We start from the raw sequence: 17,577 nt of genomic DNA, 5'->3' as shown, positions 1-17,577 counted from the left end.
TGTGTCACTTTATGTGGTAATAGGTTTGTAATGCTTTTACTAAGGCTACTTTCACACTAGCGTTTTAGTTTTCCAGTATTGAGATCTGTCATAGGGGCTCAATACCGGGAAAAAATGCTTCAGTTTTGTCCCCATTCTTTGTCAATGGGGACAAAACTGAACTGAACGGAATGCTCCAAAATGCATTCTGTTCCGTTTAGTTGCGTCTCCAGACCGGAGAGCAAACCGTAACATGTGATGCGGAGCAAGACACACAAACAGAACACCATATCCATCTAATGCCCATTTTGAGAATACAAAATATAAATTAAAACAAAAAGACACTATAGGAGAAGAAAAGGCAAGACACACCAGACAAGGAGTAGATGTGGGGACACATAGGACCCAAATAAAATCATCCTAATAGATTTTAAAATGTCAAACAAAAGATCACCGTGATTTCAAATGTGATACTGAGGAGAAACTCTGCAATTGGTGCAGGGGAACCATAGATTACAGAAATCCAAGTATTCAGCCTTTTCAGCTGCTATCATGTCTTACAGTCTAATAATTCTGTGCAGTGCCTCAGCCCAGTGCACAGGCGTGAGTCTGCATTGTTTTGATTTATTGCAGTCTGAAAATATGAAATGACTGCCTCAGAAATACATTTTCGTACACCCTATAGGCAATTATTAGGGCCAGTAATATACACTCCAATTTACTATGATCACACAGTACCATGAAGTCCAGGACTCTGTTTCTAAATCTTTAGGTGCACTGCTGTGTCTTCACGGGCGGGCTGGGCACAGACCCTACTGGAAACTTCCCAGTGGGTCAATGCCCAGGGGGCTGCCTGAGCTCTCCACATAGCCACCAGCCAAGTAATGACCTGGCGCTCATAGAGCTGGGAAAATCAAGTACCTATGTACCTGGAAGGCAGCATCAGATGCCCTCTTGACTCCTGAAATCAACATATTGCCATCCTGAAGCAACTGGAGTAGAGGACAGAACGTTGTGCTGGCCACCACAGATGGGCATCTTCTGGGGAGGTATTTAGTGCTGCTGGAGCATTATTTTATGCTGCACTGTTGTATTTAGTTCTGCTTGGGAAATATATTGTGCTGCATTGTGGTATTTGGCTCAGCTGGGGTGGTATTTTGAGCCACAAAAATTGTATTGCTGGACCCGCCTACTTGTGCTGGCCCCACCTACTTTTGTTGGCTCTGCCTTCTATCAGTTTAGACCTGCCTACAACATGGGGCCTTTTTTAGATATATTTTTTTTCCATGGCCACTTTAAGTTCCCAGGTTGCGTAGAGTGTCTTTATATTATAACTAGGGATGAGCGAATCCCGAAGTCGATTCACGTAAAACTTTGTTCTAATACTGTACGGAGCAGGAGCTCTGTACAGTATTAGAAGTATTGGCTCCGATGAGCCGAAGTTATTGCTTTGCAATAACTTCATAAATTAAGTTGTACTGTAAAAAAATAATTTCCCGAACTCGGGTTCGGTTCCAAGTGGTACCTTGGAACCGAACCCGAGTTCAGGAAATGGTTCTTTACAGTCCAAATTAATTTATGAAGTTTTTCTGCAAAGTCTTGTGAGACTTCGCAAAGCAATAACTTCGGCTCATCGGAGCCAATACATTCTAATACTGTACAGAGCTCCTGCTCCGTACAGTATTAGAATGAAGTTTTATGCGAATCGACTTTGGATGTTTCATCCGATGTCTATTTGCTCATCCCTAATTATAACCTGCCTGAACCTGCCCTCTGTAGGGTCCCAAAGGATGGTTACTGACTGTAGTCTCTACAGGTAATGGGCTGTGCACAGTGCAAAAAGAAGGAAGAAAAAGCAGTGGATGTAAGTGTGGAGAGCTTCTCCAGTCCACGCTATTTCCCGGATCCTACAACAGTACGCAACCAAGACTTTAGCATTTCTACTATCAACTCAATATGTGTAGTCGGAGGACCTTTCTTGGGTGGAGGACAGAGAGGCATGGGTGTCACTGGATCTTCAGGTAAGGTGAAAATGAGAGTTCGCTTTAACTAAAAGCATTGCACAAGGAACCTTTAACAGCAAATGCGACATGGAGGCTCATTATAGGATATGCTTCAGATGTCTTATAGGTGGGCACCACACCTTTATGGAAAATATCATTTCCACAACCTCAGTTGTGTCATAGAAGCAGCAGAGAACTGCAGAAGGCAAGAGAAGCAGAGGAGAACTGCTCCTTTGTCTCTCTTGTAGTCTATAGGCGTTGCAAAACAATAATATCCTACTGTATGTTGTTAAGTTACCCTTTACCTATCATGTTAATGAAATAGCCAAAACATTAAAGGAAAAAGCTCAGCTGACCAATAGTTTAGCTCTTAAATGGAATCTGTCACCTGGGAATTCACTGTTAAACCAGGCACAATACCTTGCAGTGCTAGCTCAGCTGTATCTAATGACGCCTTTCACTTAGTGATTTGTTTTTCTTTCTAAAGGAAAAGTACTTTTGATCTATGTGGAAATAAGCATTTAAGTGCAGCGAGGGTGGGCCCAGGTCTCTGTGCACCCTTTCTTCTCCTGCTCTCTGTGCCAGCCCCTTCCACTCCTTCTTTATACACAGGGTTCTGGTCCTGCACGATCATCTTGTCTTGTGTTGTCAATCAAAAAGAGGGAGAGGTTGGTAGAGGAAGCAGGAGGGGAAAGGGTGCACAGAGAGGCTTGGGTCTACCCTCGCTGCACTTAACTGCTCATTTGCATAGGAACTAAAAGTACATTTTTTTCCAGAATGAAGAACAGCTCACTAAGTGAAAGATATTACAATCAGCTGAACTAGTCCTTCTGCATTGTGCATGGTTTACCAGTAAATTTTTGTTGTTGTTGTTTTGAATTATGGCAATGATCCTGCTTTACTTGCTCTGGAACTACAACCCTTATATTCTCTATGCCCTCCTAGAGTAACCTCTGTTCTCTCCCTTTTCTTAGGAGCAACAACCTTCATTGCCCTGTATGATTATGAGGCTCGGACAGAAGATGACCTAACTGTTGTGAAGGGAGATAAATTCCACATTTTAAATAACTCGTATGTTATCTTCTAACTAGTAGTAAAATAACTTTGGATGTTTGTACATCACTGTAGCACTCTTAGTTGGGCTGAAAACTTCCCATTTCACATATATTACTATACCCAAAAATGGTGTAGAAAAGTTGCAAATTTTGTTGCAAGTGCCATTTTGTGACAAAATTTGCACCTCTTAATAAATGTGTAAGTTCTTCCGCTGGTCAATCTATGGAATCTATGGATGCATGGATGTGCAGGGTCCTCTAAAGCAGTATTCCTCAACTCCGGTCCTCAGGGACCACCTACCGTTCATGATTTGAGAAGATCCCACAAAATGAATACCTGTGGTAAGTCCTGGTGCATGGACACTAATTATATCACCTGCTGAATACTAAGAAAATCCTGAAAACATGACCGGAAGATGGGCCCTGAGGACTGCAGCTGAAGAACACCGCTCTAGAGTGTAACCATTCTCTTTATTTGCTAATAGAAGAAGGTTCTGAACAGGTGAACCCCCTCAATTAAAATGGAGATCATCCATGAGCAAGATATTTACCCCTGTGCTCTCTGCAGGATTTCTAGAACACTGCTCGTGTCAGGATCATGCAGAAAGTGCTGCAGTTTGACAAACAGTGGGGACAACTATACTTCTTGGTTACTTTTAGTATTAATTTATAGGTTTAGTGTAACGTAAAGGCCATGACAACTCTACTGAACTGAGCTTGGACAATCATAGAACCCCATGGTTGATGTAAGTTCCTTTGGTGTCACAATATATTTCAAAATTGAAGACTAATTAAGGCTTGCCTAAACACTTTGGTTGAGATTTATCAATGTTTATACACCACAAAAGTGGGATAACAAAGTCTCAGATTATGGCCTTCTCATATTTGAGCTACAATTTGCAGGTCCTTACCACTTTTTAAAAGTGACGAGAAAAAGGGTGAGCAGAGGGACGAGGCCTCTGCGGTCCACCAGATTTACTATAATTTACACCAAGAGCTGGAGTAAATTGAAGATTCTAGTTAGCATAGATTTCGGTTTATGGCTCATGTAAACCCAGAAGATGCACCAAATTTGTTAAAAGGCCTGTGCCGACTTCCGGTTCCGGCGCCGCCATGTGAGGACGCAGTGCTCAGAGCTCCTGCATACCGCCGAACATCTTTGTCATTTTGCAGCGCAGGGAACTGCTTTCCAGCCCTAAAGGACATCCGACTGACCCCACTTACCTGCATCAAGGGGCTGATGGAAAGATATCTTCTCCGGAGCGGGCAGAAGATCACAGGTGCGCAGCTAGCAGCCTCACAGAGCGCGGCAAAAATGGCGGACACTCAGCCACTAGTATTTAGGGAAGAGGGCTCTCAGAGTACCCAGGGAGAGGGGTCCCCTCTAGGTGGCCCGGCCACATTAGATTATAAACAACTAGCCATTGAAGTGGCAATGCGTATAATGCCGGACATCCAGAAAACACTGGAAACGACAATACTGGCCTCTTTTAACTCCCTGAGGGAAGAGGTAAACCAGACCAGCATACAAGTTGGGGCCCTGGAGAAAGAGCTGCGTTCCTTGCAGCAGCAAGCAGGGGACACTGAGTCTGTATTGAAATCCCAGCAGCATGCCCTGGAATACCTGCGGTTTAAGGTTGATGACCTGGAAAACAGGTCACGCCGCAACAACCTGAGGGTGGTTGGGCTGCCTGAGTCCATTAAACAACTGGACCTTTTAGATATATGTGAGAAAGAACTGCCAGAGGCCCTGGGCCTAAAGTTTTTCTGTCGAGTGGAGAGGGCCCACAGGATTGGTCCGGAAAGAGGCGCCACTAGGGACTCTAATTCGGAGTCTCCCCGCAGTGGAGATGGGAGACCTCGCCAAGTTATTTTTAAACTGCTGGATTTCAATGATAAGGTGGCTTTACTCCGCAGTTTTCGTAAGAGACGACACCAGATAACCATAAGGGGCCACAAAATTTTATTGTTTGAGGACTTCTCGGCTGAGGTGGCGAAGAAACGCAAGGCCTTTAGCCCGGTCTGCACTGCACTCTACCAAAGGGACATCAGATTTCAGCTTCTTTTCCCGGCGGTTCTAAAGATTCACAGAGCACAAGGAGGGACTATCACTTTTAGATCCCCCACTGAGGCAGAGGAGGCCTTGGATGAGATTATTGATTCAGAGCAGCATGATATATCCCTCTCTCCCCAACGGTCTACTTTGAAGGACTCATTGGTTCCAGCTGTTCGACGAGGGAATGACCGTTTGCGCAATGGCCCAGAAAGGCCCTTCCAGAAGAGGACGTTAATATTCCTCAATTCTAAATGTGGTTGAGACTCAACCCTGAGGGGTAGAATCTTGTTAATGCTGCTAAGCTGTTCCAGATTAAGAATGTTTTGTTATTTTGCTTTATGCTCCATACTAGGGCCGGTATTGTTCAGTCGTACAGATTGCCATTGTTTAGGCTAGGTATGTGAGAGCTCTGCCATGGCGGAAAAAAGGAAAGTCTATAACTAGATTTAGTGACGGCTGACACCATCTAGTCGTACCCGGTCCAGTGGATTGGTACCTGCTGCCACACACCTAGGCAGTTCTTTTTGGTTGTACTTATATTGATTTTTGCTTGTGTTTTCTGTTCTCTTTTCCTCCCCCCCCTTTTTCCTTCCCTCCTCCCTTCTCCCTTGGCTTTCTCTGTTTGGGGATCCGTACATACCGGAACTGAAATGAAAATTATCTCCTGGAATGTCAAGGGTTTACGCTCCCCGCAGAAGCGGTCAAAGATTTTACGCCACCTGAAGCGTCTTTAACCTGATGTAGTTCTCCTGCAAGAGACGCATTTAGAGGATAAAGATTTCTTCCGTATGAAAAAATTCTGGGTAGGTTCTGTGTTCGGATCCTCAGCCAGGGAGCACAAAGCTGGAGTACTCACTTTAGTACATAGAAATTTCTCAGGGAAGATACTTTCAGAATTTCATGACAGTGAGGGCAGATGGCATAGGTTAGTGGTAGAGATAGGAGGGATTTCTTATAGCATTCATAATGTGTATGCCCCAAATGAAAATAATGCCCCCTTTTACGCTCTTCTGGAGAACAGACTGCATATGGATGGAACTCACAACAGAATTGTGGGTGGTGATTTTAACTCAGTCGCATCTGTTCTGGAAGACCGGAAGAGAGAGGAGGGGATGGTCGGATCGCAAAGACTCTCTGACAAGGTTATACCTCCCTTTCTAACCTCTACAGGTTTATATGATACCTGGCGCTCTCTACATCCTGATGACAGGGCGTATACGCATTTTTCACACGCACATAATGTATGGTCTCGTATTGACTATCTTTTCCTTCCCTTGCATATGTCATCTAGGGTGGTTTCCGCTGAAATTCATGACTTACTTATTTCTGACCACTCACCTATATCCATTTCCTTGCAGGATACCTACCCTAGAGGAACTGATTTTATATGGCGCTTTCCTTCTTTTCTTGCCAAGGATGACAATTTCAAAGATACACTACAAGGTTGGTGGTGGGAGTTTCAGGGTGACAATCCCCGAGATGCATCAGATGTTTCGACCCACTGGGAGGCTGCTAAAGCGGTCCTGAGGGGCCGAATTCTCAGTTATGTCAGTAATTTACGCAAGGTGGTCGCTAAACAATATCAGGAGGCTAGCTCGGCCCTCAGACAGGCATACACTCAATTCCTCCGGGTGGCTACCACTCAGCACAAGGAGGCCTGGATTGCAGCTAGAAATACCTTTGAAGTTTGGGTAGATAAAAGGGAGGCAATGTATAGGTCAGAATTCCAGACGGATCTGTTCAGATTTGGGAATAAGTCAGGCAAAATGTTGGCCAACTTAGCACGGGGCAGGAGGACTCCTACAGTCATCACAGCTCTGAAAGGGGAGGGGGGAGTGGTCCAAACAAATCCTAAGTTGATAAATGATTTGCTAGGTAAATATTATGAGCGTCTCTATAGCGACACCCCAGAAGACCCTGAAAAGGGTAGGAGATTTCTGTCAGACGTCAAATTACCTTCCCTGACGGAGGAACAGCAGGGATCTATAAATGCGGAAATAACGGCTGATGAAGTGCTACATATAATACGTTCCCTACATAACGGAAAGGCGCCAGGCCCTGACGGATTCTCAGGAGAATTTTACAAAGTGCTACAAGAAAATCTTGCCCCCACACTGACGGACTATTTTAACCATCTTTTACACACAGGTAGTTTCCCTGCTCATGTTAATGTTGCCCACATTAAATTGATACTTAAACCAAATAAGGACCCACAAGATCCAGGTTCGTACCGCCCGATCTCGCTCATTAATCAGGATCTCAAGATATTGACTAAAATACTGGCTGACAGACTGAGCCTATTAATGCCTACCCTGATAGGGCCCTCCCAAGTGGGTTTCATTAAAGGGAGGTCGGGGGTGGCAAATATTAGGAAGGTGCTGGCAACCTTGGATTGGGTCCGGCGCCGCCCTCAGCCAGCCAGAACCCCTATTTTACTGGCTTTAGATGCGGAAAAAGCTTTTGACTCATTGCGTTGGGACTGGCTGGGGGCGGTGCTCGATAAATTCAAGATTTTGGGGGATATCCGTACCTTTTTGAAGGGTCTCTATTCCAGCCCAGCGGCGCGCATCCATACGGGAGGTTTCCTGTCTCGGGTGTTCCCCCTCCAAAGAGGGACTAGACAGGGTTGTCCGCTTTCCCCTCTCCTCTTTGACCTAGCCATCGAGCCCTTAGCTAGATTTCTAGAGGATTCTGACTTATATACGGGTATTACCATAGGCAAGAAAGAGGTCAAACTAACTTTATATGCGGATGATCTTTTGATTTTCATGGACACTCCACAGCGACACTTAGGCCCCCTAATGGAGTTTTTTTGGGTCCTTCTCAGGATATAAAATAAATTCATCTAAAAGTGAGATTCTAGAGCTTCACGCCACTAACCCACCGCAGTTTTGGCAGGATATAGGTCTCTCTTTATCTGCTGTTAAGAAATATGTCACATACTTAGGGGTTAAAATTGGTAAGCTTCCGGGGTCATTGTACTCACTAAACTATCCTCCCCTCATAGCGAAAATAATATCTGAACTACAGAAATGGCATTCACTTCCCTTATCTCTGCTTGGAAGGTGCCAGCTCATTAAGATGATGAGTTTTTTTAAGTTACTCTACCCCCTCCAAACGCTTCCGATCTTGCTGAAACATACCGATGTCACTGCTCTAAACAAGGCTTTTACCACGTTTCTATGGTCAGGCAGACGCCCTCGCATCTCTCTTTCGAAGCTTATGTTATGGAAACCAGAAGGAGGAGTGAAATTCCCGAATGTACGGGGTTACAATCTGGCATGTCTTATGTGTCATGTTTTGGATTGGGTGCATAATACTGATCTTTTCTCTAATAGGGAAGTGGAGCAAAACCTGGTAGCTCCGTGGAACCTGGTATCGTGCCTCCACTCTAACTTGGCCGCATTACCTGGGGAAATTAAATCCTCGCTTTTATTGAGAGATACGATAGCAACCTGGAAGGCGGTTAGGAAGACAGTAAATCTGCCTCATGCAATCTCTAAATGGATGCCGCTATGGGGTCATCCAGAATTTCCGTCAGGAACTAGTCTGAGACCTTCTGAGCTGTGGATATCTAGGGGTTTGACTAGGGCGGAACATCTGATGCATCAAGGGGAAAAACGTTGGCTAACTCCAAAAGAACTGAAGGAAAAATATGCCTTACCGGATTCCCATTTCTTGCAAATAATGCAGATTGTGGGTTTCTGCTCACATAGATTGCGTGATCTATCGAGGGAGGTGACCAAAAACTCCTTTGATGAGATCCTTAGTTTCTCCCCCCAAACAGTTTCTCTCTCTAGGTTGTATAGGGCCTTTTCAGGAAATTTCACGAAAGCCAAGGTTTCCACTCTTTTTAAGAAGTGGGAGCACATCACTATGGATGATGAGATTGGGGTAAAGATCCTGGAAGGTTGGAGTAAGGTACGTCAGTGCGTGATTGGTGAGATTTGGCTTGAAACGTTTTTTAGAATGATGCATCGGGCAATCTATGGTTTTAACTTTCCAGCCTCTCCCCAGTTTCCAGACCGTATCACACATTGTCCTAATTGTAAATTGGCTGCTACGGATTTCTGGCATGGCATTTGGACATGTCCTGAGGTAGTCAAATTTTGGGCCGCTGTGATTGAGTATATCAAGACTAACTGGTTGGTGGAGTTACCTATGGAACCCCAGACCTTGGTTTTCCATTATATCCGTCTGGAGAACCCAACTAAGATACCGATTTTATTACACTCGGTCTTGTTAGTAGCCAAAAGGGTCTTGCTCCAGAGATGGCTCACAGATGCCATGCCAGACATTCCTGCTGTGATCTCTGAATTGAAAGTTCTTTTGGGATATGAAAGGATTGAAGCATCTAGGCACAAAGAAAGTTCAGCTTCCAAATTCTTTAATAAGTGGCGCACTTTTATTATTGCACACTTTAATATGGTAGAAATTAGAGAATTGGTTAAACCCTTTCAGTACACTTCATGGTATCTTAGAGCATCTCTAGGTAATACTCTGGGACCCCTGGCAGTATAGTCCTGCCTCCCTTCCCCCCTATATCTCTCTCCCTTTCCCCTCTTCCCTTTCTTTTCTTTATTATTTCTGTTCCTACTACTTTTAAATTAAAATAAAAAATGCAGTCAGATTCATGTATATTAAACTCATGTTCCTTATGTTACTGTATGTGACTCCCTGACTTCCTCCAGAAGCCAGGGGGGGAAAGCATGTTTAATGTATGATATGCGGGTTCATGACCCTTGCCTTGTATTTTGTGAATCTGCTCCAAATAAACAGAATAAAAAAAAAAAAAAGGCCTGTGCCTCTTAATAAATTTGGCATATCTTACTCCACCATACAATTTACTAAGGCTGGTGTAGAAAACAGCAGCATTAGTAAATCTCCCCATTTATTGCTATTTCCATTGTTTTGCTCAGTCGTAGGAGCAGCACAACGAAGATGATGGCAGAGCCCTATCAATAACATGAAAACCAAAGGAATCCCAACTCCATTAAAGCAGCCATCAGGTTTCCATCATAGTAACCATCATTTTACCACCATTTTGTCTCGCCATTTCCACAGAATATGTGATGGAGGTTCGGGTAGGAGCCTCCAATGTACAATGTTGTAGATGTGAACAAAGCCTAATTTAAGGCCGTAAGTGTTTTCAAAACACGGATACCGGCCGAGTGCATGTAGCTATTTTTTTTAACTACTGTGAAAATGTCCTTTGCGGAATAGGACATGTTTTATTTTTTTGCGTGGCTGCAAAATGGACTTGTGGATGCAGACAACACATGGGTGTGTTGTCTGCATCTTTTGTGGCCCCACTGAGATGAATGGGCCTGCAAAAAAACGCGGATCGGAGGCGGACTAAAACTATGGCTGTGTGCATAAACCCTAAAAGCTAACGTTCTTCAAAATTTACTAATTCATAATTTGAACATCACAAGTTTCTGCTTTAAGCATCTTGTGTATCTTTTGTGTATATGTATCACATTAGTACAATAAAGCTGGTTGTTTTCCTTATTGTATATCTTTCTGTCTCTACAGTGAGGGTGACTGGTGGGAAGCTCGATCACTGCGTTCAGGAAAAACAGGATACATCCCTAGTAACTATGTAGCTGCTATAGATTCGATCCAAGCAGAAGAGTGAGTACAGAAGTTCATGTTGAAAGAACACACATATAACACTCAGTCCACATTTAACAATCCTATGTAAAAATAACAGTTCTCCAGAAATGCAGTTGCTCTTACAATTCAATTATCTTTATAGGGAGTGCAGAATTATTAGGCAAGTTGTATTTTTGAGGATTAATTTTATTATTGAACAACAACTATGTTCTCAATGAACCCAAAAAACTCATTAATATCAAAGCTGAATATTTTTGGAAGTAGTTTTTAGTTTGTTTTTAGTTTTAGCTATTTTAGGGGGATATCTGTGTGTGCAGGTGACTATTACTGTGCATAATTATTAGGCAACTTAACAAAAAACAAATATATACCCATTTCAATTATTTATTTTTACCAGTGAAACCAATATAACATCTCAACATTCACAAATATACATTTCTGACATTCAAAAACAAAACAAAAACAAATCAGTGACCAATATAGCCACCTTTCTTTGCAAGGACACTCAAAAGTCTGCCATCCATGGATTCTGTCAGTGTTTTGATCTGTTCACCATCAACATTGCGTGCAGCAGCAACCACAGCCTCCCAGACACTGTTCAGAGAGGTGTACTGTTTTCCCTCCTTGTAAATCTCACATTTGATGATGGACCACAGGTTCTCAATGGGGTTCAGATCAGGTGAACAAGGAGGCCATGTCATTAGATTTTCTTCTTTTATACCCCTTCTTGCCAGCCACGCTGTGGAGTACTTGGACGCGTGTGATGGAGCATTGTCCTGCATGAAAATCATGTTTTTCTTGAAGGATGCAGACTTCTTCCTGTACCACTGCTTGAAGAAGGTGTCTCCAGAAACTGTCAGTAGGACTGGGAGTTGAGCTTGACTCCATCCTCAACCCGAAAAGGCCCCACAAGCTCATCTTTGATGATACCAGCCCAAACCAGTACTCCACCTCCACCTTGCTGGCGTCTGAGTCGGACTGGAGCTCTCTGCCCTTTACCAATCCAGCCACGGGCCCATCCATCTGGCCCATCAAGACTCACTCTCATTTCATCAGTCCATAAAACCTTAGAAAAATCAGTCTTGAGATATTTCTTGGCCCAGTCTTGACGTTTCAGCTTGTGTGTCTTGTTCAGTGGTGGTCGTCTTTCAGCCTTTCTTACCTTGGCCATGTCTCTGAGTATTGCACACCTTGTGCTTTTGGGCACTCCAGTGATGTTGCAGCTCTGAAATATGGCCAAACTGGTGGCAAGTGGCATCTTGGCAGCTGCACGCTTGACTTTTCTCAGTTCATGGGCAGTTATTTTGCGCCTTGGTTTTTCCACACGCTTCTTGCGACCCTGTTGACTATTTTGAATGAAACGCTTGATTGTTCGATGATCACGCTTCAAAAGCTTTGCAATTTTAAGAGTGCTGCATCCCTCTGCAAGATATCTCACTATTTTTTACTTTTCTGAGCCTGTCAAGTCCTTCTTTTGACCCATTTTGCCAAAGGAAAGGAAGTTGCCTAATAATTATGCACACCTAATATAGGGTGTTGATGTCATTAGACCACACCCCTTCTCATTACAGAGATGCACATCACCTAATATGCTTAATTGGAAGTAGGCTTTCGAGCCTATACAGCTTGGAGTAAGACAACATGCATAAAGAGGATGATGTGGTCAAAATACTCATTTGCCTAATAATTCTGCATGCAGTGTATATCACAGTAATCTAGCATGCCAATAAATACAGTACAGGCATGTGAACAACATAGGCTAACAAAGATTAAGCGACCAAGGACTTTAGTGAATGTATGTATCACAATTTTATCTTTTAAGGGCTAATGCACACAGGCGTAATAGCTCAGTGCCCATGCTGCGGACCGCAAATAGCAGTCCGCAATGCACAGGCACTGGCCATGTGCACTCTGTTTATGGATGCTGACCCATTGACTTGAATGGGTCCGCGATCCGCAAGATATGGACAAAGATAGAACATGTTCTATCTTTTTGCGGTGCAGAGGCACAGACCAGAAAGCCCATGGAAGTATTCGTGTTGCTTCCGTAGGCTTCCGATCTGTGCCTCCACTCCGCAAAAGATAGGTGAAGTCTTGTCTTCGGTCGTATCTAGCGGATTGCGGACCCATTCAAGTCAATGGGTCCCCATCCGCACCAAGGAGTGCACATGGCCAGTGTGTACAGTCGTGGCCAAAAGTTTTGAGAATGACACAAATATTAGTTTTCACAAAGTTTTCTGCTAAACTGCCTTTAGATCTTTGTTTCAGTTGTTTCTGTGATGTAGTGAAATATAATTACACGCACTTCATATGTTTCAAAGGCTTTTATCGACAATTACATGACATTTATGCAAAGAGTCAGTATTTGCAGTGTTGGCCCTTCTTTTTCAGGACCTCTGCAATTCGACTGGGCATGCTCTCAATCAACTTCTGGGCCAATTCCTGACTGATAGCAACCCATTCTTTCAAAATCACTTCGTGGAGTTTGTCAGAATTAGTGGGTTTTTGTTTGTCCACCTGCCTCTTGAGGATTGACCACAAGTTCTCAATGGGATTAAGATCTGGGGAGTTTCCAGGCCATGGACCCAAAATGTCAACTTTTTGGTCCCCGAGCCACTTAGTTATCACTTTTGCCTTATGGCACGGTGCTCCATCGTGCTGGAAAATGCATTGTTCTTCACCAAACTGTTGTTGGAAGAGGTTGCTGTTGGAGGGTGTTTTGGTACCATTCTTTATTCATGGCTGTGTTTTTGGGCAAAATTGTGAGTGAGCCCACTCCCTTGGATGAGAAGCAACCCCACACATGAATGGTCTCAGGATGCTTTACTGTTGGCATGACACATGACTGATGGTAGCGCTCACCTTTTCTTCTCCAGACAAGCCTTTTTCCAGATGCCCCAAACAATCGGAAAGAGGCTTCATCGGAGAATAGGACTTTGCCCTCGTCCTCAGCAGTCCATTCACCATACTTTCTGCAGAAGATCAATCTGTCCCTTATGTTTTTTTTGGAGAGAAGTGGCTTCTTTGCTGCCCTTCTTGACACCAGGCCATCTTCCAAAAGTCTTCGCCTCACTGTGCGTGCAGATGCGCTCACACCTGCCTGCTGCCATTCCTGAGCAAGCTCTGCACTGGTGGCACTCCGATCCCGCAGCTGAATCCTCTTTAGGAGACGATCCTGGCGCTTGCTGGACTTTCTTGGACGCCCTGAAGCCTTCTTAACAAGAATTTAACCTCTTTCCTTGAAGTTCTTGATGATCCTATAAATTGTTGATTGAGGTGCAATCTTAGTAGCCACAATATCCTTGCCTGTGAAGCCATTTTTATGCAACGCAATGATGGCTGCAGGCGTTTCTTTGCAGGTCACCATGGTTAACAATGGAAGAACAATGATTTCAAGCATCACCCTCCTTTTAACATGTCAAGTCTGCCATTTTAACCCAATCAGCCTGACCTAATGATCTCCATCCTTGTGCTCGTCAACATTCTCACCTGAGTTAACAAGACGATTACTGAAATTATCTCAGCAGGTCCTTTAATGACAGCAATGAAATGCAGTGGAAAGTTTTTTTTGGGATTAAGTTAATTTTCATGGCAAAGAAGGACTATGCAATTCATCTGATCACTCTTCATAACATTCTGTAGTATATGCAAATTGCTATTATAAAAACTTAAGCAGCAACTTTTCCAATTTCCAATATTTATGTAATTCTCAAAACTTTTGGCCACGACTGTATATTGCGTATACAGATCCATAACCTCTTGTGCATGAGCCCTAAAGCAGTACATTCTAAGGGGCTATTCCCATGAGAGTATTCTAGATGTATTATCCATCCATCATGGATCTTTATGATGTTGTGAGTTTGGTTCCGTTAAACCAACAATCAAGCCTTATTTTTAACACCAAAATACTGGTGCGAAGGTGCTGATAAATTTCTCCCTTTGTTTTGATCTTACTGTGAATGTTATAATCTTCATAGTGAGACCTAGAACCATGGCTATAGCGGTGGCAGTTGTAACCAGGTTTCCAAGCCAGGGGGCCCCAGAGGTCCCCGTACACCAATAATGCCGATTCTCCACTTGATGATCAGGCAGAGTGCTTCTGATTAGTTTTGGTCAATGATTGGGAGAATGCTGCAGTGGTACATTTACATCATCCTCTCTATCCCCTATCTACACCGATCTCTATAATCAGTGCAGGGAGGAAACAGCAAGTTACAGACAGGGCAACGCTGAAGCCTGGAAAAATGAGTAACCCATGTATGTAGCATTAACCCTTAACCCCACCACCAGGGATATTAGCATTAACCTAAAATACTAACATTAAACCCTAGACCACTAGATATACTGACATCAACCCCTTCACTGACCTAGACCACCAGTAATACTAGAATTAACCCCCTCACTGCCCTAGACACTAGGTATATTGACATTTACCCCTTCACTGCCCTAGACTACCAGGTATTCTGCCATTAACCCTTACACTGCCCTTGATCACAGGGATGCTGACACTAGCATCTTTACTGCCATACAGGCATACAGACATTAACCCCTTCACTGCCCTAGTCCCAGATACAGAGGCATAGAGGGGACATTACCAGCATTGGCATTATTTTGCTTCTGTATACACCGTATACAATATTTTTGACATTTCTCAAACCTGGTGCAACCTGTTGGCATAATTGCTTTTATTTTCTCAATGACCAAACTTCATCAAACTTTAAAGTGCGTCTACATGAAGTGCAATACATTTGATTAGTTTCAAATCTTCTCTCCCACAGGTGGTATTTTGGTAAACTTGGCAGAAAAGATGCAGAGAGGCATTTGCTGAGTGAAGGCAATATTCAAGGAAGTTTTATGATCAGAGAAAGCGAAACTACAAAGGGTGAGAGTTGGGCTTAAATATATGGGATAGACCTGATCATCATTTGAGTATGGTTGGGAGAAATATAAGAACGTGAATGTGCCACCAATAACCTGTATAGCGTGAACTCATAAGGCTATATTCAGATTTATAAATTTAGATAAATTCAGACACAGCAGCTTTTCTGTGACTGAAACTCAGCTCCATCAGAATGGGGCTTGCAGAAATCCATGTACTTGCAGCTGGTAAACATCGCAGCTGTGTAGCATTTTTGGCGTGGCAAGAAACCGCACAAAAAAACACATGCGGTTTTTGCAGCAACATACCTGGTGCGTTGAAAGGGAAAACACACAGCAAAATTGAGTTGCACTAATTACAAAATAAAGTTAAATTTAGGCCTCATGCACACGACCGTTGTGTGCACCCGTGGCCGTTGTGCCGTTTTCCGTTTTTTTTCGCGGACCCATTGACTTTCAATGGGTCCGTGGAAAAATCGGAAAATGCACCGTTTTGCAGCCGCATCCGTGATCCGTGTTTCCTGGCCGTGAAAAAAATATGACCTGTCCTATTTTTTTCACGGCCAATGGTTCACGGACCCATTCAAGTCAATGGGTCCGTGAAAGAACACGGATGCACACAAGATTGGCATCCGTGTCCGTGATCCGTGGCCGTAGGTTAGTTTTTATACAGACGGATCCGAAGATCCGTCTGCATAAAAGCTTTTTCAAAGCTGAGTTTTCACTCAGAACCGACAGTATATTCTAACACAGAAGCGTTCCCATGGTGATGGGGACGCTTCTAGTTAGAATACACTACAAACTGTGTACAAGACTGCCCCCTGCTGCCTGGCAGCACCCGATCTCTTACAGGGGGCCGTGATCAGCACAATTAACCCCTTCAGGTGCGGCACCTGAAGGGGTTAATTGTGCTGATCACGGCCCCCTGTAAGAGATCAGGGATGCCAGGCAGCAGGGGGGCAGACCCTCCCCCCTCCCCAGTTTGCCCCTGCTGCCTGGCAGGGTCTGCCCCCTGCTGCCTGGCAGCCCTGATCTCTTACAGGGGGATATGATAGTACAATTAACCCCTTCAGGTGCGGCACCTAAGGGGTTAATTGTGCTGATCACGGCCCCCTGTAAGAGATCAGGTGCTGCCAGGCAGCAGGGGGCAGTCATGTACACAGTTTGTAGTGTATTCTAACTAGAAGCGTCCCCATCACCATGGGAACGCTTCTGTGTTAGAATATACTGTCGGAAATGAGGTTTCACGATCTAACTCATATCCGACAGTATATTCTAACATAGAGGCGTTCCCATGGTGATGGGGACGCTTCAAGTTAAAATATACCATCGGATTGGAGAAAACTCCGATCCGATGGTATAAAAGGGACTCCAGACTTTACATTGAAAGTCAATGGGGACGGATCCGTTTGAAATGGCACCATATTGTGTCAACGTCAAACGGATCCGTCCCCATTGACTTGCATTGTAATTCAGGACGGATCCGTTTGGCTCCGCACGGCCAGGCGGACACCAAAACGACTTTTTTTTCATGTCCGTGGATCCTCCAAAAATCAAGGAAGACCCACGGACGAAAAAACGGTCACGGATCACGGAAAAACGGGACCCGTTTTTGCGGACCGCAAAAAAATACGTTCGTGTGCATGAGGCCTAAGATAGTTTAAGTCTGCTCTGTGTTTTCCCTTTGCTGGAATTAAATGCACCATAAACGCATATATGTTGTTGCAAAAACAGCATTTTTGGTGCATTTTTTTTGTCTCCCCAAAAATGCAGCACAGCCGCGACGTGTGGTAGCAGCCTAACTGACATAGACAACATTTTATATTGATAATCATCCATATGACATGAATGATGATGAATTTTTTTTATTTTAGTTAGGGTACATAATGCATATATTTTTATCTGTGTTTTTCAGTACACTAGACAACTGAGACCTCTGTATGGCTGATATATTTACTGCGTGAAGACAATGTGTCATAGATAAAATCAC

At 43.8% G+C, this 17,577-nt stretch overlaps 1 protein-coding gene across 2 annotated transcripts in view; it reads left to right on the top strand.

The window, feature by feature from the left end:
- FGR (FGR proto-oncogene, Src family tyrosine kinase) overlaps window positions 1-17,577 on the top strand; it is a 183,767-nt gene that overhangs the window by 86,564 nt on the left and 79,626 nt on the right. For both annotated transcript variants that reach the window (XM_040424276.1, XM_040424275.1), the window contains 4 exons: window positions 1,796-2,000; window positions 2,957-3,053; window positions 10,629-10,727; window positions 15,488-15,591. In XM_040424276.1, coding sequence (XP_040280210.1) covers window positions 1,799-2,000; window positions 2,957-3,053; window positions 10,629-10,727; window positions 15,488-15,591 — 502 coding nt within the window. In that variant the 5' untranslated portion in view covers window positions 1,796-1,798. The remainder of the gene's footprint in view (window positions 1-1,795; window positions 2,001-2,956; window positions 3,054-10,628; window positions 10,728-15,487; window positions 15,592-17,577) is intronic.

This window comes from Bufo bufo, chromosome 3, assembly GCF_905171765.1.
Source record: "Bufo bufo chromosome 3, aBufBuf1.1, whole genome shotgun sequence".
Lineage (NCBI taxonomy): Eukaryota > Metazoa > Chordata > Amphibia > Anura > Bufonidae > Bufo > Bufo bufo.
The sequence above is the reverse complement of the archived record's forward strand: the minus strand, read 5'-3'. Positions and strand labels throughout refer to the sequence as shown.